The sequence below is a fragment of the Polistes dominula genome, unplaced genomic scaffold (assembly GCF_049000335.1).
Source record: "Polistes dominula isolate Pdom_NZ unplaced genomic scaffold, Pdom_raw_medaka contig_24, whole genome shotgun sequence".
Taxonomy (NCBI): Eukaryota; Metazoa; Arthropoda; class Insecta; order Hymenoptera; family Vespidae; genus Polistes; species Polistes dominula.
The window spans coordinates 6,536,668-6,564,562 of NW_028301150.1; the positions used below are offsets into that span (position 1 = coordinate 6,536,668).

At 34.6% G+C, this 27,895-nt stretch overlaps 1 protein-coding gene across 7 annotated transcripts in view; it reads left to right on the forward strand.

The window, feature by feature from the left end:
• The window catches only part of pum (pumilio), an 82,064-nt gene that overhangs the window by 7,078 nt on the left and 47,091 nt on the right, over window positions 1-27,895 (forward strand). For 5 of the 7 annotated variants that reach the window (XM_015321291.2, XM_015321289.2, XM_089177764.1 and 2 more), the window contains 5 exons: window positions 6,647-6,782; window positions 7,893-7,998; window positions 8,126-8,225; window positions 8,311-8,441; window positions 9,810-10,164. In XM_015321291.2, the coding sequence (XP_015176777.1) occupies window positions 6,647-6,782; window positions 7,893-7,998; window positions 8,126-8,225; window positions 8,311-8,441; window positions 9,810-10,164 (828 nt within the window). Of the gene's footprint in view, window positions 1-1,717; window positions 1,932-6,646; window positions 6,783-7,892; window positions 7,999-8,125; window positions 8,226-8,310; window positions 8,442-9,809; window positions 10,165-27,895 lie in introns of those variants that run through there. The other 2 variants (XM_089177766.1, XM_015321292.2) reach the window with 2 other exon arrangements.

The window sequence follows — 27,895 nt, forward strand, 5'->3', positions numbered from 1 at the left end:
AGGTAATTCGTTGTTTTAATCGTTCTGTAATTTCTATTATCATTCACTACTATATCGAGCTTACATCTTTAAATTATAATATTGCATGTTTGTTAAAAAAAAAAAAAAAAAAAAAACTAAATGTTGACTCGTTAAGTCGAGTTTGTCCATGCGGTGAGAAACTCTTGAATTTACCGTGAGAGGGAGGAAGGCGAGGCTCAAAAGAATGGTATAACACAACGAATGTGTTTGGACGAAGGGTAGGCGCGAATTTTCTTGAAAATTCGTTGATTGGTTGGAGCGAGTAGACGGTCGCGTGGTAGCTGGCATATTGTGGGGGTGCGGGGTGAAGAAAGAGATCTAGTTATTTACCGTCAACGGTAGAGTGCGCTAGTGTCGCGCGTCGTTCTTTGTTTCATTTGGGCGATCAGTTCGTCTCGTCCAGCAGCGCAGGGAGGCCGGTCGAACAAGAAAATTTTCGATATAAACGAGGGGTGTCTAAGCTATTATTCGTAATAATCCTAGAAACAAAACGCCGAACATTTACCCCGAAAAGAGCTCGAAAGACAACGCGCATTCTCCGCGATATGCTGGTGCTAGTGCTGCTAGGACGAACGTGAAGTTGCTCGAGTTAACGCGTTTCGATCGATTTGGAAGGCTCCCGTGTATATTCTCCTGGAAAATAAAATTCATATTTCTCGCGTAGTGTGAAAATAGTGTGCTGCAAAGTGTAAGTGATTGAAGGAGAGAAAGGTATTGTATTTGTGAGCTGGAAAAGAAAAAAGAAAAGAAGGAAGAAGATAGTGTCGGATTAGGGGAAAAAAGCTTTTCCGGTGTGTCGTTGGTGTTAAGAAAGAAAAGTTTAAGAAATAAGTAACAGGGAAGAAGGTTTCAAATAGCGGCGTTAGCATCGGTTTACGTACACCGTTGGTGTTGGAATCGTTGAACGGGCGGACCCAAGGATTCTCTATCTCTCTTTCTCGTCTTTTTCTTTTTTCTCTCTCTGTCTCTCTCTTTCTCCGTCTCTTTCCGTGTTTCTCTTTATTAGTCTATCCCTTTCTTCCTTTTTCTTTTGTGCCTCTTTTACGTCACTAAATCCCTATCCTGCTCATCGGTTGGTGTGCCGGCATCAAGAGCGATACGATACAGACAGACGGACCGTGCACGTTTTTTTTTCCTTCTTCTTCTTATCCTATAATAAGCAAATAGAAAAGTCAAAGAAAGGAAAAGGATTAGAAGATTAAAGAATAAGAAAATAAAAACAAATCATTGTGTCGAGTGGTGGCGCAGGATAGAAGAGAGAAGTGGTGGTGGCGTAGTGCGACGAGTTAGATCACACAACCGGCATCGCATCGTCCACCCTAATTCCTTCACCTTCTCTCTTCGTAGAAGTTATTGGACGCACCGGTAGAAGGGGGGCCGCCCTTTTAAAACAAAGAGTGAGAAAGAGAGAGAGAAAGACAGACAGGCATAATCTCCGGCGTCTTTCTTAACTACCATCACTTGCATCATTATATCTACTAACACCATATCATTAACCTTTTTCGTATTTTATTTGCCCTTGGTCATTATCAGTCGATTTCTCGTTGAAAAAAATTATTCTTCCTTGTTGTGCCCTTTTGTTACCCCCTCTTCCATCGATCGAGCAGTACATGTGAGAAGTAGTAGAAGTAGAAGAAGAAGCAAAAGAAGAGAGTGCTGCGCCGCTTTGAGTTTCTTTTCGTCCGGCGCGTGTTTGTTTGTGCTACCACAACGAAACGGGGTTAACGGCGAATCCAGTAACGACAACAACAGTGGTAGTAACGACGCAACGAGTTCTACTTACCTCGGATACGGTGGAGAGTTTCGGTGTAGGATACGGCCAGGGTGCAAGCACCAGTACAGGCGACTGGATGAAACCACCGGGGGACTTATTCTTTTACTGCGATATGAAGGATCTGGGAGCCGATATGGTATTTACACAATCCTAACAACCATCTCATTCGTTTCTTAATCCCTTTATATCAACCCCATCCATCTTGATTGTTATCATATTCTATTTTTATTTTCTTTCATTAAAAACCTATTTCTTTATTCATGTTTCCTTTTTATATATTTTTTTCAATTACATTTGTATTATTAGTTCTGCGAGAAGAAGCAGCTAAAGTATATTATCGCCAAATTCGTCCATGCTAGTAATAAATCATAAATTCGGTTTTAGGTTATGGTCGTTCTATAGTCGAAGAACTATGTCGCGCGCATCGCATGGAACAAGTCTCTTGGACACGCGCGCGCTCTCCTATTTTTCCTTTCCTTTCCTTTCTTTTCTTTATTTTTTTTTTTTGCGTTCTTTCTCTTTGAGGTTATCATACATAATATTTCTCTCTTTTTCTCTAACTTTTTTGTAGGTATTTTTTCTTTTCTTTCTTAGTTTTCTCGAGATTAGAGGTATTTGTTTTTAGATTAGAATTCGTTTTTACTAAATTTTATTTATACTAATCGCAGAAATAAATAATTTATTTAATACAATATTTAATTTAATTTAATTTAATTTAATTTAATTTAATTTAATTTAATTTTGTAGATATTCAATAATTCATTTAATGCATATAATTTATTATAATGTTGATTAACATATTTACGACTAGGGTTGTTCCGAACCAAGATGTTTAGCTGGATACCTCACATAATTATTTGAAATATTAAACACATTGTTAAACGAAGAAACAATTAATATTTCAATTTAACAAGTTTACCTATATCAAATATAATCCAAATTAAACATTTAACAATCAAATAAAATTGAATAAACAAATTAATTACAAATTATGTAAATAAAATGCGTAAACGTTGATAACGTTATCGTTATTATCTCTTCTTATAAATTTGAATCGGTTATTGATTTATTTATAACGTAGAATGAATTTTTAGATATTGATCCTTCAAAAAACAAGGATTAACATCGTCAACAAGTTTAAGGATTATATAGTAGAGTATTGAATGATAATAATAATTAAGTATTAACAAATTCAGAGTTATAAGAAGAAGAAGAACATATGAGAATGGATTAAAAAGTTCTGAATCTCAACCGAAAGAAAACTTACTTTTTCTTAAAAGTAAAAGTGAGTTTGATCAAAAAAGGGATTGTTTCTTTTTTTATGCTAAAAACTTTTCAACTGTACCCATGTACAAGATGTCCCAAGAAAAGAAGAACAACAAAAAATAATCAATATTTATTCATTAATAAAACTGCAATATTTTGTCTTTAATTCTAATATATGAATTTGTAATTAGTGCAGTGTTTTAACTACAAATTATTGACACGCGTCGAATCAACACCTTCACTCTAAATAATTATTTAAAATATTTGTCAAAAATAAATTTTGTAGTTTGGTAAATCAACTTTTTGGGCATCCTGTGTGTGAGTCATCATTCACAACACATTAATAAATAATATGCATAACGTTATTTCATTTGTTGCTTGATTTCCTAGATTCACGAGAAGTAGTAGTGACACGTACAGGTGTGACATACGTGTCGTTGAACCTAAACGCATCACGTTTCCCGTGGCCTATCACTGAATACGTATGACAAGGACGTAAACTTGCTCGTTATCATACTCATTATTTATTATCGAACGTTTACGAGATTCACAAGATTCGCATAATCTTAGAATGTGTGTTCATTGCCATCATCATCATCATCATCATCATCATCATAATCATCATAATCATCATTATCATTATCATTATCATAACCAGCTGTAAGATATATACGCATATCGGTTTATATTAGATCTAGTACTCAAATTCATAAATCCACGAGTGTGTGAGATAATAAGTGGTCTCTAGTGTGTGTTGTATCGACTACGTCATATACGTTGTTACGTTTCAAAGATTCATACAAACATATTACATTTGGCATACAAGAGAAATCGCGTGACGTAATTATCTCAGCACGAGATTCCGATAGTATCGTAATAATGTAAACATAAATATAGGCCGATCGAGATTCCGACAGAGACGACGACGATGACGAACACACACCATCTCATTACTTTGATCACGAATTTTGTCAAGTTTTATGCGTACGCGATACGAAAAGTTTAATCTTCAATCTTTATTCTTTTTTTTTTTTTAAATATTTTTTTTTATTTTAAATACAGATATAGATAAGAGAAGGATATAATAAAGAAATTATATTGACGTTTTTAGTCATAGTTTCGAAGGAAGAAAAAAAGAAATAAATAAAAAAATAAAAACTGAAAAAAAAAATAAATAAACAGTGTTAGAAGGAGAGAAAGATAATGGAGGGAACTTGTTTGGTTGGGTGCTCTAACGCGCGCGGACAGTGGCCGTGACCCGTGGCCGGGGGCCTGGGGAGGGGGTCGGTGGCCCCGTGGCTGTTTAGCGACGTCCACGGTGCGCGTCGGAAGACCGCCTGCCTGCCTGCCTGCTTGCTTGCTTGCTTGCTGCTTGCTTGTGGTCGCGATGGTGGGGGTGAGTAGACGGCTAGGCGTGCATTGGTGGGAAGAATTTTCTCTCTCCATCTAGTGGTGGGTGGTGAACGCGCTTGAAAGGGTACAGGGGAGAGGGAAATAGTCGCGCGGAGGGTTGCGCGCCCCCCGCGTGTTACGCGGTAGCAAGAAGGAGAAAACCATTTACAAGGTAGGTGAGGGGAAGAAGGATGAGGATGAGGATGAGGATGAGGATGAGGATGAGGATGAGGATGAGGATGAGAGGGTAGGTGGTATTCCCGTCATTCTCGTTCTCTCTTTCTCTCTCTCCCCCCTCTCTTTCGTTCTCTCCCACGCGTCGCGAAAGCGTCTCCACCGGCCGGCGTCGCGGTCGATACTCGTGGCATATCATCCCCGGCTGACCGAGCCTTACCTTTACTCTCTTTCTCTTTCTTTCTTTCTTTCTTCTTACTTTAAATCATATTCTCAAGTTTTGATCGATGCGAAATGTTTCATTGAGACCATTTGATCTCTTTGTTCTTTCTTTTTATTTATTTATTTATTTATTTATTTATTTATTTATTTATTATTATTATTATTATTATTATTATTATTATTATTATTATTATTATTATTATTATTGTTATCTGTCTTTATTTCTCTTTTTTATTTTTTCCTTTTCTTTTTGTCTCGGCCCCGAATGAAAACATTCTTCTGTCTTTTAAATTCAGATCACGTAGCTGAGAATTTTCTCCTTCGTATATAAGGAAATAACTTTTCTTGAAAGTTGCGTTGTGTTGTATTAAATCGAACGTTGAATTTCAAGCAATTGTTATGTTTTTTTTCTTTCTTTATTTATTTCTTTCTTCCTTCTTCTTTGGTTTTTGGTATCTTGACAAAATCTTTCCCCTTATTGGTTCGATTTAACGACTTTGTATACTAACGAAGTCCCTGATTTCGTCCAATACGTTAGTTTTTAAAACAAATTGATTGAAAAACTGTGGATTTGATAAAAATCGAACGAGTTATATGCGGCTTTGTAAACCGGTTACAATCCCATAGGAAAAATGGTCGATTGAAATGGACGTGGATCATCTGCCTACCCCTATATCTCCCGATACAAATGTGATACAACCAAGATTATTTTTTTGTCTCTTTTGCATAATGAAATTTTGTTCTATTAGTATTTTTTCTTGATACCTGACACCGCATTTCATTATACTTTCATCAAATTAATACCTGGAGTAAATTAATTAAATATAATTGAATATAATTTTTCTTTTTGTCAAAGTTTTTATTTACTCCATAATTAATCGATTTAATTTATCGTGTAAATTTTAGTTTTTGTCTTTTTTTCTAATTCAAAGTTTTCAAGTTTTGAAGTTATATGTTCTTGCTGATAGCAATCGATTCGTTCCAGTACTATGCCATTAGATTATTATTTACATTAGGTATATAGTACATGCGTTCTCTATCTATGTTATATCGTACCATTGTTACGGCACACACGTATCAGAATACACCTGTATAGAGAGAATTCCGTGATCCTCGTGCGTCTCCGTGTTTCTCTCTTCCTCGATACTCTTTTTACCGCGTTCTATTACGTCATGGATCTTAAGTTGCGTGAGGTTAGGATCGGTGCAACGGCCCCTCGGCGAACAACTATATGTAGTTAAGTCCCGAATGGAAACTACACTTTTGTTTTCTCTTAATCAAAACAGGTGCGATTTGTACGAATAAACGATCAATAAATTTATTTTTTATTCGATTTATTTTTAATTATTAATATCTACATTAACAAATACAGAAACTAAACGTTTATACGTTAAAATATAATAAATAAATACGCGTATGTGTATGTATATATGCATATATATTTGGGTTATTGGGTGTTCGATATCTTGAGTTCTGCTCGGGCAAACTCTGGCAATTCGAAATTCATGTTATCAATTGTTTAATAATATAAATAATGTAAATACATTTAAGAAACATTGTTTTTTAATTAAAGGCAAAAATTTTATTTGTTATAATATCGTCCGTAATTTCGGAAAACCACACACATAGACACACTTCTGATATTTATATATGATTTAAATAAGAAAATTTGTATAGAATTTAAACAAGTTTTCAACTTATTAAAATGTAAATGAATTTATTCTTACATAGATGATAAGAGAAATTTGTTCGATCCAACTGCCGATCTATATAAACCTTTGTTTTTTAATATTCTAGATCGCTCCCTCGGCAAAAAAGCTTTGGGGTGTGGACGAAGGCGGTTCCAAGGACGAGGGTGGCGTAAAAGGTGGTGGGGGGATACTTCACCTGGGCGACCACCAAATGTGGCGAGATTCAACTTGGAGTACTTCAGGTATATTTTCTCATATGTTACACATTTCAAATGATCGATCCCGTTGATTAGACCAAATCAATTATTCATCCCAATTTGAATATCTTTGTTTGTTATGTCTTTAAACTATTTTGTTTATCCTTACCATTCTATTCTTTGATGATTATTGTTACAAAGGTCATATCATGTCCATCTATTCCGTGTTATAAATATCTGATCGATCGATTGATATAGAGTTTGAATACGATCGTATGTTGATTCAACGATGATGTATTTGACGAGGCATCGTATGTTGGTATGACAAATGAGAGTTTAATTATTGATTACAAAATATACCATTAAAGTTAGCCAAAGTCTAGCTAGCTTTCACTTTTGTTGTTCACATTACTGAATGAGAAGAAGAGGAGAAATAATTCTTCTTCCTGCTTTTGAGTGAAATTTAGTATATGTAATGGTAGCACCAGTAGTAGTAGTAGTAGTAGTAGTAGTAGTAGTAGTAGTAGTAGTAGTAGTAGTAGTAGTAGCAGCAGCAGAAGCAGCAGCATGTGAATAAGAGAAGATGTGTCTCGGTACCGTTGGCATGTTGTGTGTTGGGGCGCAAGAGTGGTAGGCAACGTATGTTGCGAAACTGAACACTTGATTCCGTGACTTGAACGTGCACATGCGAGACGGTCCTGCGTGTGCGCCGCCTCCTCACGAGGATGGGTGCAACGCGGCTGTTGCTATGGCGACAGACGCCCGGCATCGGCATCGAGGGCGGTATAGGGGCAATGTCCCAACAACGCCAGGGACGTGCCTACCGATCCACCCTATGACAATCTTCAACCCTCCCCTTCACCCTCACCCTCTTTTCTTAACCTTTTTCAATCCCTTCGATTAACCAACATTCCATCGCTAGAGGGATGAAGAAGAAGAAGAAGAAGGGGTCTTTGCTAATTTTAATGTCTTCTTCAATTTTTTTTTTCTCAACAGATAATTAATCCTAGGTAGTTCCGATCAATGATTTATAATTACAATTTGAATAGACGATAACAAGAAATATAATTTATTTCTTTTTCTCTTCTTCTTATAAATTGATGTGATCATCTAATTTTATTTGTTTGTTTATTTTTTGTTTCTATTTTTTAATAGATCATGCGGTATCTCAACCAATATCGATGGGTAGACGCGTGGGTGTTGGTACTGGATATCATCATCAAACTTCTGAAGTTGGGACAGTTCTCAGTCCTAGAAGCAGGTTGGTTAAATATTATTTTTTATTTATTTTAAATGACATTACTACGAATTTATATTTATATATACTAAGAAATTTAATTGTGATCTAATATTTCAAAACTTTGGTATATAAGATCTTCTCTTTTAAGTGAAACGGGTGGATTGGGAGTTAAGATGGTGGAATATGTTCTTGGTTCAAGTCCCACGACACCTAAGGATTTAGAACCTCGAATGGGATCTCTTCGATTGGTAAATTTGATAAATTGAAATAAATATAAAATCTTTTCATTTATATTTACATACATATACTTACGTTTTTTTTTCTTCCATATAGAATACTGACACAGACAAAAAAGAAAAAGATAAAGGATCGGCAAGTCCATTTGATAATTCGAAAGACGATTCTGGTCCACAAGGAAATGGATTAGCTTCACAAAATGGTCTTGACGATGATAAAGGTTTCAAGTAAGTATTAGTCGATGAGAAGAAAAAGAAACGAAACGAAACATTCATTTCTCACATCGTTCAAATTTCATATCGATTTTTGTTCATTGGTTTTATTTGAAAGTCATTAAGAATTAATTAGAATGTAAACTCTTTTCTTAGAATATTCTTCCATACTTGCAAGAAAAAGAGATAAACATACATACGAATATGTATCAATGATAATTGTGTTGTCGTCGATAAGCGAAAGAAAAAAAAGAAGAATACATGCATATCAAATTGTTACATTACGTTTCAAACAATCGTATTAACAGCTTAGAGATAATTTAAATGTATTATGTTGTTATATATCGCATAATTGCGAATATTTATCAAGGTTTTAGCCGGACACGCTGAGAAGAAACGTCATAGAGATAATATTGTCAAGGGCGTGAAAGCAGTTTTGATTTTGTTTGCTGCTGTGTTTTGCTTGCACGCGGTCGTCGGCATCACGCGTACACGTGTTTTATATCATATTGTCACTTTTCGTTAACTAGCGCCATCTGTGACTCTGATCAAAAGTACTTTGTAAAGAAACATTACCGACACTTTCACAAGATAAGTTTTCTCTTTTCCGTTGGTACGTTAGATATTTTTTTTTCTCTCGATCGATTAACTTAAATTTATCGATTAAATTAAAAATTATTATATATATATATATATATATATTTATTTATTTATTTATTTTTTGGACGTTTTTATTTTATCGATTTATTCGTGCTGATATAAGATTATTATAAATTTAATTTGACTCGTCGATTATTTATTATCAAGCAGGTCAATTTTGCAATTAAGTTTTATCGTTCGCATTATAATTATGTTTAATGCATTGTTATTAGTTAAAAATAATGTTTACATTTTATGACTAAATCTTGTTGAACCTTATAGGTTAATTTTTGATTGTGAAATTAAAATTCCAAGATTAGGTTCTTGTGGTGTGATTTAGATTTTTATGTTTAAAATACTAGGTTTTCGTATTTGTCTATGAATATGATACTTGAGTTTTTCTTATGATATCAATGAGAAAAATATATTTTTTTTAAACTATGTTATACAAGTATCAGAACCAACAATGCGGTCCCTGACATTTACGACAATGATTTCTTCGTATCTGGAGAAACTACGTCATTCTCTTTATATAGAAAAAGCATGTCTTCTCTATAGTGTGTTTCACTTTCTTTCGTAAAGTTTAATTACGATCGATAACAATTTTGTCATGATCATTATTGTAATAGTAATTTAGATTCAATAGCTAAAAGTTAATTAAATTCAAATGAATTCGAACGAAATATACAATTATTATTGTTTCTTTAATTATTATTATTATTTATTTATCTTTTTTGTCTACAGTCGTACACCAGGAAGTCGTCAACCATCACCAGGTGAAGAGGAATTTCAAAAAAATGCGGCTGCAACGTTAGCAGTTAGCGCAGGCGGTGCCGGCGTAGTTTTATTAAAACCAGGTGTTGATGTTGTTGGAAGTGAGGAACATTTTATGGCAGCTTTTGCTGCAGCACCACCGCACCATCTTCAACATCATCAGGCACCACCAACACATCACCTTCAGCATCCCCATTCTCATGCGGCGCAATTGTTTGGTGCACAGGCACCACCACCCCCGCAAGCACCACCACCATCTCAACAACAGCAACAACAACAAGGACCACCCCAACCGCAAGACACTACAACCCATTTTGATGTACAGGTAAGTCCAGTTTCTTTCTTTACTATAAATATATATATATATATTTATTTATTTTATAGTTTTGATCTACGAAAAGATGCCGAATAATATTTTACGTGTGTATTTTATTTCTTTGTCGTGTAAATGATCAGGATATAAAAGGAATTTTTTTATTGGTGTTTATCACCAATTCTCCATCTTGTCATCACTTTATTTCCGCATTGGATTCTATTCAGTTTTTCCATTATTTGTTCGTTTTAAACGAATAAAGTTGTTTATTTAGTCATAGTATTGTTTAGGATTTTATCAAGAAAGATATAATTTATGAATCGTCTTTTTATTGATTTTAATAACAGTATTTTTAAACACATTAGTAATAATGAACAAACTATTTAACATTATGTTATAATACAAATTAAAAGAAATTCTTCTTATCTTTTCATAGAATAGATGCGTTCTTATATCGAGGTCTTGCGTTATAGTAAAGTTAACGCAATTATATATTTAAAAGTCTTATTACTTTTAGCTATGAAATATTACAGCTATTATACTATCGTACGCATGCCAGTTAACCGCACGAATTCATGATTATTAATATGAGAGTACCGTTAGAAATGTATAAACTAAGCCTATCGTTACGACAACAGTTTCGTAGCAAACGTTCGTTGGTTAGAATCAAGTTAGAAGTTTCATCTTCTGAAAGAGAAATATATAATTATATGATTTACACGAAAAAAGGAGAAAAGAAAAGAAGATATCTTTTTCACAAATATTATGTATTTTTCAATTACACGTAATATTTGTATCCTATTCTCGAACTTTCAATTATTACTACAGTCGTTCTGTATCTTTAATTGGAAACTATGATCATTTAAATATAATTTCTTAAGTTATAGATCATTGCAAAATCCGTTACATTTTAATTTAACAATCTAAAATATTAAACATTACACGAAAGAATTAATTTACTACGTTATTGTTTTATGTAAATTGATGTTTAAGTTAATTATTCGATAAACTGACAAGCATAGGGATGAAAAAAACATAAGCCGCATCTAAATGGTTAAGTAATAAAAAAAAAAACGGTATACTTACAGGAGAAACACTATATGCACATTATAGTTTATACACTATTAATTATTGTTCATTAACTTGATCTATTTTTTCATCTAACTGACGTGTTGATAAAATACAAAATCACGTTTAATTAAATATTTTCTCAGATAAAATAGTTTGTAAGTTTAATTTTCACGAAACGTTACCACGAAATAAAGGAAAAATGTCAAAGATATTTGCACGCGCGCCTCTGGATGAATTTGAACAACAAAGGAATTTTAAGAAAGGGTGAGATTAAGGGGGTGGTTGTAGGTGGTTTGAAAGAAGGATGAGGGTGAAGAGGGGGAGATGGAGGGGGAGTGGGAAGAACGACCTTGTCCTGCGGCGCAGACAAACGTATAAATCATAGAGTGACAGCCTCTCGACGTCTACTTCCAAACCTATTCGGAAAATAGAACGGTCGATATACGTCTAACCATTTTGTCGACATTCACCACACAGGTTCATATATTATACATGAATATGCGCACATATATATCATATATACATATATTACAAAATTTGTACTTTCATCTCATATGAATTAGCATCGAATCATCGTCCACGTGTATACATAATAATATTGGCAAATGTATTATTTAGGTTCCTATTTATTCGTTAGATTCTTCGAAAATTTCATCACCAATTTTCTTTATAAATGTTACTTTTTATATACCTTCGTATAAATACATTTATATGAAATATATAGGGTGTATATATATATTATATATATGTTATATAAATTTTATTTATTTTTATTTATTAATAATCATTATTGATCAAAGACTTTAAAGAATTAATTTGAGGATGGAATACAGTTGAAATTAGCCTTCATTCGACTTATATATTTTAATATACAATACTAATATACCATCATACACATATATACATATTATATATATATATATATATATATATATATATATATATGTTAAAAAGGATTCATTATGGTATATTTTCTGGTGCACTTTTTCTGATGGACGATTGGAAACTTTTTGCTGTACAATTAGACACACGACGTTTTTCTTTTAAGAACAGCTGTACGAAAGAAGAATGAGATCCTTACATTCCTATCAGCGACGTAATATCTATTTCCATCTTTCTCTATCTCTCTTTATTGCACATGCGCACGTTCCTTGGCAAAAACGAGGCTTTAGAACCCTTCCGGCACGAAGCACACGTGAGGAAGGATTAGTTCTGATTGAAGAGAACGACTATAGAAAGAGCAACGGGAGGGGGGGCGACGAATACATCGAGGTCGAATTCGAATTTTCTCGCGAAACCTTGAAGATTTTTTAGAAGAAAAGCAAAAGATAGTCGACACGTTCTTCAAATTATTTTATCCTGTTTGGATCAATTTGATTATATAATCTCCTTAACAAATCTTCTCATCTTTCTACTTTCCTTTCTTTTTTTTTCTTTTTTAATATCCTTTTCTTACGTTTTTTAGTTTTTAAGTATTGTTTCGTTTCATTTAATTCTTTTGCAAATTCTTACCTTGATTTATATATATATATATTTGTTCATCCTGGTCACGTAAAAGTAACTCACATCGTTTTGCTTATTTTCATCACGTGTTATTTCACTAGTCCTAGGTATACAGTATTACAATGTGATTTTGATTCTTTTTTTTTTAAATATTCAATAGAGAATAAAACAAAATTGCATGCATCATTTTGTTAACGTATTAAATAAAAAAATAATGTATTCAAATAAATGACATATCTGTATATATAACTGCAGTTAAAAAAAGATGTACTTTTTTCTTTTCTTTTTTTTTTATGGGATAAGGACGAAATGTCACGATACAAATATATAAAACGTGAGGGATCATTAATTAATCAAAGATGAACCTTGAAAAACGCGCATAAGATAATATCTCCTTTCTATATTTCTCTTTATTTATTTTGCGTATGCATTCGTTTACAGTTATCATCAACTTTTTGTGTGAAAACCGTCGCAAAAAAATCTCTAACTAACGTAGAACGATTAAAATCGAACTTACGATACGAATCTATATTACACAACTGGGTCATATTACGATCGGTCTTTAATTAGTATTAATATATTTGTTTTACAATCATGCGTCAAGTTTTAATTACAAATTTCAAACTATTTTCGTTTGATTCTATTTTCTTCTTTTCTAATAAGTTTTAGAATTAAATTATGGTAATAGTGTCATATTTTTTTTTGTTTAAATTGATTTTTAATTCGTAATTCCTTCTCTCCTCTTTTATTACTAAATTTGTTTTTCTTTTTCTTTTTTGTAATATTTTCTTATCTTTTTTTTTTATTTTTAATATAATCGAGACTCGTGTGTGTATATTACGTAATTTTATTTGATTTCTCTCGTTATTTTTATTATGGCCTAAATTTTTCAACGTCGTTCCAATGTAAAAGGAAGGAAAGGCTTGCTGAAATTTTCCACGTGGCTCGTGCGACCAGGTCGTCGTACAGGTGCACAACACCCACCATATTCTCAATCCTTTCTCTCCTCCCCCTCTCTCTTTCTCTTCCCCTTTCCCTTCACCATTCTGTCACCCTTCTTCTTGCTCTTTTCGGCTCTCATCTTACGCTCGGATGAAATCGCAGAAAATCGTTTTAGCGAAGTTAGGGAGGAGTGAGGGGGAAGATACAGAAGGGGAGATTGGATGAAAGTTAAAAACCGTCTTTTAAAACGAATCTCACTCACCTCATGGAAGAAAAAGAAATAAAAAAAAAAAAATTTACGTTATTAGTCGAAGATGTTATTCCGCATTTCGAAGATCTCTATTTATTTTTATTATTATTATTATTATTTGAAAATAAAAACAAAAAAAAAAGGAATTTTATAGTAGCATCGACGTAACGCGTTACGTCAACGCAAATTTCACAATATATCGACCTTCTTCTCGTGTTTACGGTTCTTTCTCTTTTCTTTTCTTTCCCCTGGTTTATTCTTTAGTTTTTTTTCTTGCTTTTTAAATTTTTTTTTATTTTGCGTTACTGATGGTGGCTGCTGGTGCACGTCGCTTCGATATGTGCCTACATAAAAATAGAACTACGACCAGAGAGAAAGAGAGAGAAAGAGAGAGAAAGAGAGCATTATGTCGGAATTTATGCACCAACGTGCAAGCGCTTGTTTTGCTGCTACTCTTCTATCCCTTCATGCGTGTTTGTATGTGCGTGCATGGATGCATATATATATAATTGTATACGTGCTTATATATGTTTGTATGTGTGTTTGTTTGTATATAAGTTTTATAATGTACTTATATATGTACGATGCATGTGTTTATATACCGCATATACAATACGTTCTTGCGTCATATATACGACCTATGTTTATATGATGTGTATATATTTATGTATATACCTGTATATATATAAAGGGAAGTTATGCTAGTAGGAAAAATGCGTGGACGCATGAGACGAGTCGTTCTCTGATCGTGTTATTACGCGAAGGCTCATGCTTAGCAGTGCATGAAGCGATTCCCAGACCTCGTTTCCTTTTTTTCCCCACTCTTTTACACCACCCTCTTCTTCCTTCCTTCCTTCCTCTCTCTCTTTTTTTTCTTCTTGGACGTAAAAAAGAAGGACAAAGTCGACGATGGTAAAAGATGGATAGATACAAATGAGAGAGAAAGAGTTAGATCGGGTGATGGCAGGGGGTTGGTGGGATAGTGGGAGGTGGGTACAGTCGAAGAAGACTCTGTTATAAAGGTGTAGAGATGCTACTGTACACATTAAAAACGCACACATACATATATACTAACGCACATTTAGAGAAGGGATCGCGGGTTGTTGACTCACTGCCCATTCAGTATAAAGTGCAACGACTTCCTCCGATGAAAATCTGTATCATCGCCTGAAGCCGCGGTGCACATCTATTTTTTTTTCTTTTCTTTTTTTTTTGCTTTTTCTTCTTCTTCATTTTTCCTTCTTCTTCATTTTTCCTTTTCTCTCCTTTTCTTCCTTCCTTTCCTGTCCCTTTTCTTTCCCTTCCCTTCAGATGATGGGGGGGGGGGGGTCGTTGGTGTGACAACGGTGATTCCACCAACTTCTTACTGATTTTTCTACGTAGAATCGTCTCGGTCATGAATTCCCACATTTTTTTCTCTTCCTTTTTTTTTCTTCTTCATCTTGATTATTCGTCTTCTTTCGATTTTTTTCTGCTTTTTATTTTTTACTTTTTTGTCAACAAATCAACCCTTCCCCCATTTTCCTACTTCTTCTATCTTTTCTTCTATTTTCTTTTCCTTGTTTTAATATTTTTTTTGTATTAATTTTTGTTATACTATCTTTAGCTATCTATGTAAGCAATCAAAATATTCCTTTAGAAATATTCTCCAATAATTTCTTTTTTTTATTTTCTTTCTCTTTTTTTTCAATATTCGATCAGTATGTTTTCCTTAATGGAAAATTGTGTTTTATTATTATTTTTTTTTCTTATAACAAAGACAGAAATAGAAAAAAAGCAAGCAAGGAAGGGAGGAAAGAAAGAAATGTAAAGGATAAAAAATTAATGCAAAAATTTTATCATCGATCTATGCGCAAAAAAACATTCTTCTCAGAAAACCGCGTTTAATTTATTCCACGTTCGTACCGATTCATACGAAAAGTTCGTAGAAGTTAAACGACGACAACGACGAATCCGGTTGCAAATAACTCTCGTCAAATCGTCCTAAAGCGAAGAAGAAGAAGAACATGATGATGATGATATGTTCTATGAGGCCAAACGCTTGTCAGTCATTTCAAGATATTTTTGGTCTGTCTTTACATAATCATCGGTTATGTACGCATCTTCTTCTTGCTCTGCAAGGTCGTCGTTGGTATCGTTTTATTATTTCTTCTTCGTTCACGAAAACGAAAATATTGATGGCGATAACGATGATGATAAAATGGGGTTAAAACTCACGTTTGATTAGTTTCGATAAAAATTTGTCCTATTCCTTCCTTCCTTTTTTCATTCTTTTGAAAACGAAAGAAAAATTTGTAAACGAATCTTTTTCGAAATCATTCGAAGGGAAGATATATTTGTCCTCCTTCTTCTTATTCTTCTTCTTTTACTTTTACTTCTTCCTTTTTTTTCATTTTTATTTTTATTTTTATTTTTTAATTTTTCCATGAGTATTTAGAAACAATAGGCGTCGCGAAGCGCGGTTGGCATCATTACCAGTACAATATTCTGCGTTCCACGTTGAAGACGACACTCGAGGCTGAATTATTAATGAAAAGAGAGATCATTAGTCTGAGAAGAACGGTCGCAGTACCTCTCTTTCTTCCTCTCTCTATCTCTATATCTATCTTTCTTTCTTAACGTGGATGGTCGCGCACGTGGTGTAAGTCCTAATTAAAATCTCGGATCGGCCAGGGTGAGTCGAATCTAGGCTAGAAACTAACTCGAGTTGGTGGTGGTAGTGCTGGTGGTGGCCACTCCACCTTCACCTCCAGCCCTTTACTTCTTCTCGCTTCTGACGTGTTCCTAGTGTATACTGTACTATACCACCCTTTTTCTTTTTTTTTCTTTTCTTTTCTTTTTTCTTCTCTTTCCAAGACTACTAAGAAAATAGCGCCTCAAATCGTGACCAAGTGCAAGAGATTTGGCAAAGGGTCGTGCTATTTTAAAACTTTTCTTCTTCTTTTCCTTTTTTTTTTATTCTCTCCCTTTTCTCTCTCTCTCTCTCTCTCTCTCTCTCTCTGTCTCTCTTGACAATTCATTGATAGACGAGAGGGGGAGTTTGTTGGAGTGTTCAGGAAGAGGAGGAAGGTGTAAACGCAATACATTAACCAGCCGACCTTTATTTCTTTTTTTATTCTTGTTAATCTCACGTGATACAAACATTCCCCTTTCCTCCTCCGCTAAACACGCACACTCTTGAGCGCATACGCGTTAATTAACTCTTAGAATAATTAGTTATTAGAAAATATATGTCTGGACTAATTCAAACTAACATCATCACATACAATGCCTCGCCTACAATATGTAACTTTTCTTAATCCGGGTCACTGCGGTAATTCAAATGCCGTGCATATGAGTGCCACGTAAGTAACAATACCTTCTTTATAGAGTTTATTTCAGAGAACGGTCAAGTATAACTATCCATACACAACCTTATATATATATCTCTTTCTATTAGAAAGGTTCATTCAACGATATTCTCAACAAATATTGGCTTGTGTGAACAAATTCTTATACATTTATCGAAGTAATTTTATTATTATTTATCGAAGTAATAATCCGGTTGTGTCTGAATCTTTTTTTTAATTTTTTGTTTTATTTTTGTTGTAAAATCGACATAAACCTTTTGAGAAACTGCAATCAAACAAAAAAAAAAAAATACTTCGTGACGCGAATACTCGCAAGATTCGAATTGTACTTTTATTATTAGCATACCTCACATCGATCTGTCATTACGTCATCTTGTTCTTTTGAAAGACACAAAAAAAAAGAAATATTCTTTTACAATCAATCGTTTAAATTTGTAAGACACGATCTTTGCTTAGTAGGAGGTCTCATTATTTTTTTTTTTTTTTTGCCGATATACATTTTTGCGTTTTATGGTTTTTTTTCCCCCACGATTTTCTTTCCCTTGGTCCCGTTTGAAAGTTTAAATTTTGCAAAGGGACATTTTGGTGTTTTTCTTTCTATCTCTCTCTCTCTTTCTTTCTGTAGAAGTTCAACTCAAAGGTTTTTTTTTTCTTCTTTCCCTCAAGTTTATCGCACGTTTATCGTGGTAAAGTCACATAGCTGTTGCTTTCGCATCCGAAGGTAGGTGGTGTATACAGGCTTTCTGCTTGCTTCTGCTTGCTTCGTTTGTGCTTGTTTGCTTGCTTTGCTTGCTTTGCTTGCTAGCCCCAGCCAAGTATTTTTATACCTAGCCATCGCTCCTGTGTGAACATTTTTATTATAATAAGAGATTGTAGGGTGCGCCAAGCGTTAGCGTGTTTCACTATAAGGGTTGCTAGCGCAAGGGGCATAAAGAAAGAAAGAGAGAGAGAGTGAGTGAGGAGGGATGGGGTGGGGGTGGAGAAAGGAGTTCGAGTATGTAACACGCTAGTTCGCGTGTTCTTCGTCCATCTCTTGGAATTCAGCGGTTCTCAATTTTTATTGTTCCTTTTGACCATTGCGAATGTCAAAAAGATTCAACCCCCTCGTTTTACTTCCATTGGATACGTGACTGAGTCCTCTTTCTATTCCTTTCCTTTCTCACTTCTAACAAATATTATTTTTTTTCTTTTAAACTTTGATAAGCTTCTTGATAATCTTTGTTTTTATCTAAATTAAAAAAGTAGTAAATTATCGTATATAGTATTGTCAATGTTATTATTAATATTTAGTATAAATATTGTAATTAATTTTTCTTGATAATTAAATACACAATAGAATTTTAAAACGTTGATATATAATATTATAAATATAATGATATAATGATATTATTTTAAGGATCACATAAGAGGAGGAGGGAGAGGATGTGAGATTAAAATTTAATAATTTATCAGAATTTTTATATAATCCATCAAAAATAACATTGCTTTAATGAAAATTTATGCCTTTGCAAATTCTCGAAACGTCATTGAGTTATCGCGATAAGGACTATTTAAAAGGCTACTAGAATAGGATGAGGAAGAAATTGAATCAATGAATTCACTTCCGTTTCTACAAAGCTCTAATATATATATATATTCGCGTGTATGTATGTATGTGTTTCTATATAATATCTAGATTTGCAATATAATAATATTCACAGTAGTAATAGTAGTAATAGTGTAGTCTTCATCGTTGTCGCTTTGTAGTCTCGTCTCTTTCAGGAAACCAGGCTAACTTAATAGATTGGTGTGTGTGTGTGTGTGTGTGTGTGTGTGTGTGTGTGTGTGTGTGTGTGTGTGTGTGTGTGTGTGCATTGCTTCAGCTTGATTTTATTATCCGGAGAACACTTATCTTTTTCCGCGGTTTCGTGATAAAGCAGCTACTAGCGTATGTTGAGAAGTTTAATCGGCATGATTCCGTTTCTCTCATTTTTTTTTCTCTCTCTCTCTCTCTCTCTCTCTCTCTCTCTTTCTCATTCTCTTCTCTTTTCTTCTTTTCTCTTCTCTTCTCTTCTCTTTTGTTTTCTTTTATTTTCTCTCACTCGTTTCAAAGCGTTACGATTTTGAACGATGGTGTTTAAAGCGTGTAATAGCTCTGGCACCAGCAGCAGGAAAGTAGTAGTAATAGTAGTAGTAGTAGGAAAGTTTCAAAGAGTGTCGTAGTAAAGTAGAGAGAAGAGAAGAAGAGAAGGGTTAGGTAGGGTAGGTAGGATAGGTAGGACGGATTGAGGTAGAATGTTTTACACTAGCGATGGTGGCTTCTTCTCCCCTAAACGGAAACCGGTGGGAAAGACAGCACAGTTCGCGATGGACAATACAAAACGCACGCTCGCTCACCCCCTAACAACTTCCTACTACAACCACCACATTACCACCATTACTACTACTACTACTACTACTAATCCTCGCTATATATATATATATATATATTCATTAAAAGAACTAATTTTTCGATTGTCTTATGTCGTGGAAGGTGTTTTTTTGAACGTGAAAATAAAGTCAATGGGACACAGATAGAAAATATGAAAGATGTTACGTAGAATACATGTGGTTCTATATAATAGTAGTGGTGGTAGTGGACAAGTTGAGAAGAAAGGTAAAAAACGAACCCAACGAACGAACGAGTTTTCTCTTCTCTTTCCTTTCTTTCTTTCTTTCTCCCTCATCTCTCACAAATCTATCTCTGTGGTTCGTCGCTGTCGTAGTAGTTGCTTGCTGCTCCCCTTCGGCCTCTTCTCACTCGTTCGTTCTCATCTTTTCGCGCTCTTGTGGCTGTCTCTTTCTATGCGTCGCCATATTGGTGTATATGTGGTCGCAAAAGGGTAAGGGGGAGGAAGCTGCTTGTAGACAATAGGCTGTTGGCTATGGACGATGACAATATGTCCCGGCTACGCGAGAAAGAGCCCGGCTCTGTTTCTCCCCTCCACCCAACCCCTTCTCTACCACTGTGTCCCCCTTAACTCCCCCTCTTCTCTGCCTTCTACTTCTACTTTACCCTCCATCTTTCTCCTCCTCCTCTCTTCTTCTGTGTTCTCTTCTCTTTTGTACCTTCCGCTCTTCCCCCTCCATTCCTCCTCCACCACCCCCTGTCATGCACTTCTGCTTTCTTCGCTCTGCTTCTCCTCTTCCCTTCCTGCCCTCCGTCACCACCATCACCTTCTCCTCCATCTTCTTTCGGGGCTTCTCTCCTCTTCTTCTCTCACGGTCCTTCGGCTCTCGAGCGTCCCTGAGAACCCTTCAGATAGCACGGCGTACATGAAAATTAAGGCACGGCCAATTAAAGTCGCGCCAAACGCCAAGCAGGGTCCCTCTTTTTTCTTCTGTCCCTTTTCTTTCTTCTCTCTCTCTCTCTCTCTTTCTTACATATTCCTCTTTGTTCCTCTTTTATCTTTCTGTTCTCTAAGAGTCCTCCGCCTTCCATCTATCTTTTTCACTTTTTGTATCCTGTCTTCCTTCTTCCCTTCCTCCTTTTGCATTTTCTCATACTCCTATTTCTACTTTTTTGTCTTCTTTCTTCAGGATTACATCTATTATTTTTTTCCTTTTTTTCTTTCTTTCAAACTCTTCGTAATATGGACGAGAAATTTCGTTTGAAGAAAATCCTTCAATGAGATCATATACCTCATCTTATAGTTACGCTCCATCATTTTCTACTTACTTTTTTTGGATCGCGTACGGGTTCGAAGAAAATTCCTGTTATCCTCTAATTGCTTCTCTTGAAGTTTGTATTACCTATGCTTAGTTACTTTTATCGTATAATATATATATTCACTTGATTAAATTCGAAAGAATTGAAATTCTTGTTCGTAGATGTGTTCTACCATCCTACCACCACCCAACTCCTGCCAATCGTTCATTCTTTTTCTTCGTGACGGTCTAACATTATCATCGTATTTCGTCGTTATCGGGTAAAGAAATGTAAATTTTCTTTTCTTTTTTCTTTTATTTTTCTTTTTATTACTTTTGCAACGACAACAATTATCGATCGTGTTATTTATCGTCAAGGATCCGTATCATCTGGAAACGTTTTCAGTGGCAAAAATCGTATCATCATTATCATTATCATCATCATCATCATCATCATCATCATCATCATCATCATCATCATCATTATCATCATCGCATACCCGGTAGTGAAATATGCGGCTTGTGGGATACATTACTTTGAATGACAGACAGACTTCTTCAACGATGTATTTCTACCACTACTCTCCTCGGTAGTGGTGGTACCTTCGGGAAATTCTATTGAAAAAGGGTGAACCCAACGTACTACTACTACTACTACTACTACTACTACTACTACTACTACTACTACTACTACTACTAATACTACTACTAATACTACTACTACTACTACTACTACTACTACTACTACTACTACTACTAATACTACTACTAATACTACTACTAATACTACTACTACTACTACTACTACTACTACTATTGCTACTACTATTGCTACTGCCTTTGCTTTTGCTATAGTAGTAGTTACCTCTCCTGTATTTGTAACTCGTACGAGAGGAGGTAGTCAACTTCTTTTTGAAACTCGCAAAACTTGTACTCCTTTATCTCACCCTCGTCGTTCGTCGTTCGAACGCAGGTGGTTGAAGTTGCAATTCTAGGGCTCTGCATATGGGTTTTTTTTCTTTTTTTATTGATTTTGTAAAAAAGGAGAAACGATGCTCTAAATGAATAGCTTTGCTTTCTTTTTTCTCTCTCCTTTCCTTCCTCATCCCCCTCCCACTCTTTTTAAAATCTTTTTTCAACTTTGATGGGATACACGTATATCATTTGTCGTCTTATAATAGGTTAATCAACGAAAAGAGGAGATAGATCTTAGAAAGATCGTGAAATTAATAGGATCATTGAAAACGTTATATGATGAAAATCAAATGTTCCATTGATCATTATTTGAAATGAAACGTCTGGTTTCGTAGAACAAATATTTTATTTTCATAATTAATAATCTAATTGTAACGAGAAAAGGTGGTAGTGGTTGTGGTGGTAGTGGTTGGTGGTGGTCAAATCGATTGTGTGCTCTTAGAAATTAGAATCTTTGAATTGAACGAATACAGAAATCAACAGTAATTGATTAAAGATCCGTTGGGAATAGCAAATAAAATGTCTAGACTGGTGTTTATTAATATTTTTTCTATTTTTTTTTCCTTTAATTTTTTCGTTTTTGGAATGTTGTATCCAACGTCAACGTGTCATTCATTTTCGTTCTATGGTGGTAGTGATAGTGAGTGGGTAATGGTAGGTAGTGGTTCTGTTGAAAAAAATTTGAAAAGTCTCGTTTCTTTCGTCATGAGGAGAAGACGACGAAGACGACGACGACACAACAACGATACAGGAAGCCCTCCGCTTTGTCGTGTCCTCCTGTACTGAAGAGGTGCATGTCTCGAGGCGAAGGGAGGGCTGGGGTGGGGAAAGAAAAGAGAAGTGTGCGACGTCGGCAGGGGGTGGAGAAGGAGAAAGAGTTAGAAGAGGAGGAGTAGAAGTACGAGAGGGAGGGGGTTGTGTAGCGGTATATAGTGGTGTGGTGAAGGAGTTTCCGAGGGCGACAGGGCCGTATTTCTCGATGGGTCCCGTAGGTGCACCTATGTAATACGCGATACACAATATATAGGGTGGTGGTGTAATATATGTGCGGTGGTACACACATACGAGGAGGAGTGTGAAGTGGAAGAAAGAAAGAGAGAGGGAGTATAGTAAAACATAGTAGTAATGTGGTGTGGTGGGGTGGTTGTGTGTGGTGTGTAATAGTGTGGTAGCGTAGGGCGAAATGGTCGTCGTGGCTGCTGCTGTGGGTGGAAGAGAGGGGGGGGATCGTCACACCGACCGACACCACACCACGTCGTCTCTTCGTTTCGTCTCGTCTCGTCTCATCTCACCTCGTCTCACTTCGTCTCCCTTCGTCCCCCACACTACACTTCACCGCACCTCGTCTAACTTCGGCTCACCTCGGTTGCGTCGCGTCGCGTCGAGTCGAGTCGCCGCGTCACTCAAAGCGTTCGGGCCATGGGAGCGTGGAGAGGAGGGGGCGGCGGTGGAGTAGGGGGGAGGAGAATGAGGAGGAGGGTAAGGCAAGCAAGCAGGCACACACAAACCACACCACCAGTCAGTACTCAACTGCCTTTCTATGCGGCAACCGTTGCGAGCGCGGCTTAAGCCCAACTCACACTGGACTTAACGGCTCGCGCGGAGAACCGGCCTTCTTATTTATACTTTTCTCTTTTCCGTACCTTTGCTATATTTCTCTCTCTCTCTCTCTCTCTCTCTCTCTCTCTTCCTCTTCCTTTATCCCTTTTTCTCTTGTGTCTGTCTATCCTCTCCTCCTTCCTTTGGTTCCTTTCTTCTCCCGGTTCCGGCATTCGCGAACCGCGCGTGGCCCTGGGTGCCTGTCGTCATCGTCGTCGTGGATTCGAGGGAACGCAAAAAACGACGTAGAGACATACTCACAAGTGAATTTTCTCGAGAATAATAGATTTTTTCTATCGTCTGAAAGGAAGAGGTTTTTTTAAAGGATTTATTACTGTGGGGAAAAATAATTTTTATCTTCTGTTTTTTAATTATTTAATTTTTATTTTTAATAGAAAGACTATCACTTCCTTCTAGTCTTCCTTCCCCCACTCTGCGCCTCGATTTCTCTCTTTCTCGTGTGTATATATATACCCATATACACACATATACACGCGCGCGTGCACTTTACTGTTACATTCCGAAAGGAAGGAGAAAGAGAGGGCAGCGCGAAAGGCACACAGAGTTTTAGTAGTACGACGACGTGCGAAAGGATTCGACGATCCGGTGGTGAATGCGTCGTCCGTCGTCCTTCTTGTCCTTGTTGCCGACGTCGTCGTTGCGTTGTCGTCGCGAATGGTCCACGTGGTGTATAAACGTGGAAATGATATTCTATGGAAAAAGATCCTTAAAATTTTATTTACCGTCAAAATAGTGCAACTCGTGATGACCGATTTATCGTATTTTACGGTCATGGGGCATCCGATTTAATAAGATCGGAATGCCATGGAAACAAGTCATTGAAGAAATTTTTATTCTACGATAAGTGTGTTGTACAAACTAGTTAATAATAATAGTGTAAGGTGACTTATTATTCAACAATCTTCCCGTTTAATTTTTTTTTATTATATTATTATAATTATAATTTTTAATTATTATTATTATTATTATTATTATTATTATTATTATTATTATTATTATTATTCTGATAAGAAAGTAAGGGGGAATAAATGTTAGTGCGTTAACATAATACTTTGTGTTACTCTCGTATCGCTTTTGTGAAAATTTCTTGGAGTAACACGAATTGAAGGAAAAAGAAAAAAAGAAAGAAGAAAGAGAAGAAAAAGAAGAAAAGAAAAAAGAAAATAGAAAATAGAATAAGTTAAAGGGATTGTAGAATCGTGAAAATATGGTGGTGCTCGAACTGGAGGCCGTCTACGCGCAAGCAGCTCCTCACACGAAATTGCTAAATAAGCGTTTCGTTGGGGCCCATCATTGGTTAGGACCTCTGAAGGAGGCCTTAGTTGCACGACTTGCGGCTGACAAGGTATGGCTCCTTATCTCATGCCCTTTACTTTATGATCCTTCAATCTTTTTCTATTTTTTTTATCAGTTAAAAAAAAGAACCTTACTCTCTTATGTATTTTATCGATACCATTTATGTTTTATGCTTTTTTTTTTATTACTGAATAAAATGATTTATATATTTCTATGTAAGAGAGAAAAGTTGTTCTTTAGAAAGCCAGACATCATAAGCGAAGTTATCGCTTAAATACCGGTAATAATCGTTTAGTTTATCGTCCTCAACGTGTTTACTTCATATTTCATTCGTAAGATGAGTCAAATGCACGTGTGTATGTAGTTATACTGTCTTGCATACTTTTTATTAGGTCGTGTTTACTCTTTCAAATATTACGTAGCAGTGTTTATATGTTGCATACAAATTGTTTCGTTTTTTTTTTTCCTCAAAATTTGAGAAGGCGGGTTGTTAAAAAGAGTTTTTTTTTCTATTTGGAATATATACGTGCCGGTAATTATTAGTACGGATGGACTTAGTCAACAAATTAAAAAAGAAAAAAAATCAATTTTTCAGTTTTTTTTAAACTAAACTAATTATATCATAATAATATAAAATATATATATATATATATATATATATATATATTTATTTATTTATTTAATAATTACTTATTATACTTTTTGAAATATATTTTCTCAATCAACGTTATATTAATCTCAAATAATCTAACATATTTATTTATAGAATTATTTATATACATATATTTTATTTTTCATTTACATTTTTCGGATCAACTATAGAATTTTCTTTTTAGTTATTATATATATATAAATGTATCGATTTTTCAACTTCTTGTCAACTATTACTATTACTTTCTTTCGTAAGAGAAAAATCATTGTTGACGTTCACCGTAACTAATGAGAACAGTTGTGTTGGTTGTATCTTTCTGGGCAAACGGATTGCAATTCCTCTTTTTATTTCTCTTTCGAAATACAAGTGTCGCGAAAGCCAGTGTTGTTACCCATAACGTATGTTTTCGATAAGCTCTGCAAAAGTACGCGCTGACATGCCGTTATTTCCAATATTTCCGACATGCTGGCATAGTACGTCAAAAGCTTTGCCTTCCATATCGAGTCCTCATCCTCATTCTCATCCTCGTCATCCTTCTTATTGATAGTATACACGAGACGTTGTTGCCAACGTTTTGCTACGCGAGAACTGCTTTAAACTTCGTTTGAGCATACGCCTTTTGTTTGCAATTCGTGCTACCGACTTTTGCGCAAAAGTGCAACGGAAATCAAAACTTTTCCGACCATGTATCGAATGACACAGACAATATTAGAAGAGATTGGCGGTTGTAACTGTTAGAGAGATAAAGAGGAGAATGCAAGTTAACGCGTATTTCTTCTTTTAATTCATTACACTTTTTTAATCGAAGTTGCTAATTTTTGAGGATTTCGTTACAAAAATTTAAATAAGTATAAACTCGTCAAAATTAACACGGGATAGTTAACAAAACACGAATTTTGTTGCTCGTTGTTTTATGTATTATTTATGTGTGTGTGTGTATATATATAATAGGGTTGGGAATAGAAAATCCTGATCCTCTGTTATGTTAGAATATTATATTAGGATTTAGCTTTTACCGAATTATTTAAATATAAATTTATAGATCGAAATTATTATTTTTTTTAAAAGGTACAACGAATGATCGATTATCCCAAGGATATCTTTTTTTGTACTCTGTAAATAGTATAAAGAATAAATAAATTTAAAAAAAAATGTTTATTCGTTTGGAGATATATATATATATATATATTTAATTCAAACTATTCGTGCTAGTACATTGTGTGCATACATTGCTATAGTTACTCACGTGGCGTGATCATAGTATAACGAAATAAGTAAAGATGTATTATATATAGCGGTGGTTCGCCATAACCACTTGGATAGATTCTGACCGTGCAATAGAATCCACCTTATCTCTCTGCCAACATGCTCGTATATACATACATACATACATACATACATACATACATACATACATACATACATACATACATACATACATACATACATACATACATACATACATACATACATACATACATACATACATACATACATACATACATACATACATACATACATATTTATGCGGTAGTTACACGCGAATATATGTACTACAAAAATATATATTTTTTTCATTCTTCTACTTCTTCTTCTTCTTATATATTCTTTCACATTAACTTCCTTTTTCTTTTTATTTTTCGTATTTATTTTTTCCTTTTTCGAGATGCACGCAGGCGTCGTAATGTCGATTTTGTAATTAATGTTAGTTAATTCTCAATAAATTATTCGTAAATAATATTATTATCAGATATCTTTCTCTATTTCTCTCTTTCTTTTTTTGTTTTTCATCTTTCGATCAAGGAGAGAAAATAAATAATGGCAGGACGATTTCAGAAAGTGCTTTTTACTCTTGGTGACGAGTATACCCGGACGTAGATAAGAGAGAATGAACGACAAGTTTCCTTCCGATAACAAACGAACTTTTCATACGGACTATAATATTATACTTATTATTTTATTGTTATCATCAACACAGGAATTCTTCAACGAAAATATTTCAATATATTAAATGGAACCATCCCTAGCGTAATAAAATACTACGCGCATTGATGAAAACATCATATTTCCATAGAGGAAAAAGAAAACATAAATTAATTTTTACTTTTAACAATTATTATTAATTTCTTTGTTCAAATTTTCACAATCTACATTTATCATTTCTATATTTCGAAATGATTATATTCATTAATAATTAATTTTAACACTGATACATTTTTTTGATTACATTTTTATAAATGTATATATAAAACATATTTTCTTCTCGATTTAATTAATTCACTTTCATAATTAATTACATATTAATATTTCATCAAATGAATATATATATATATATATATATATATATATATATATATATATATTTATACGTGTACATATTTGAAACATATTACAATGAATATATGCATGAATATGTAG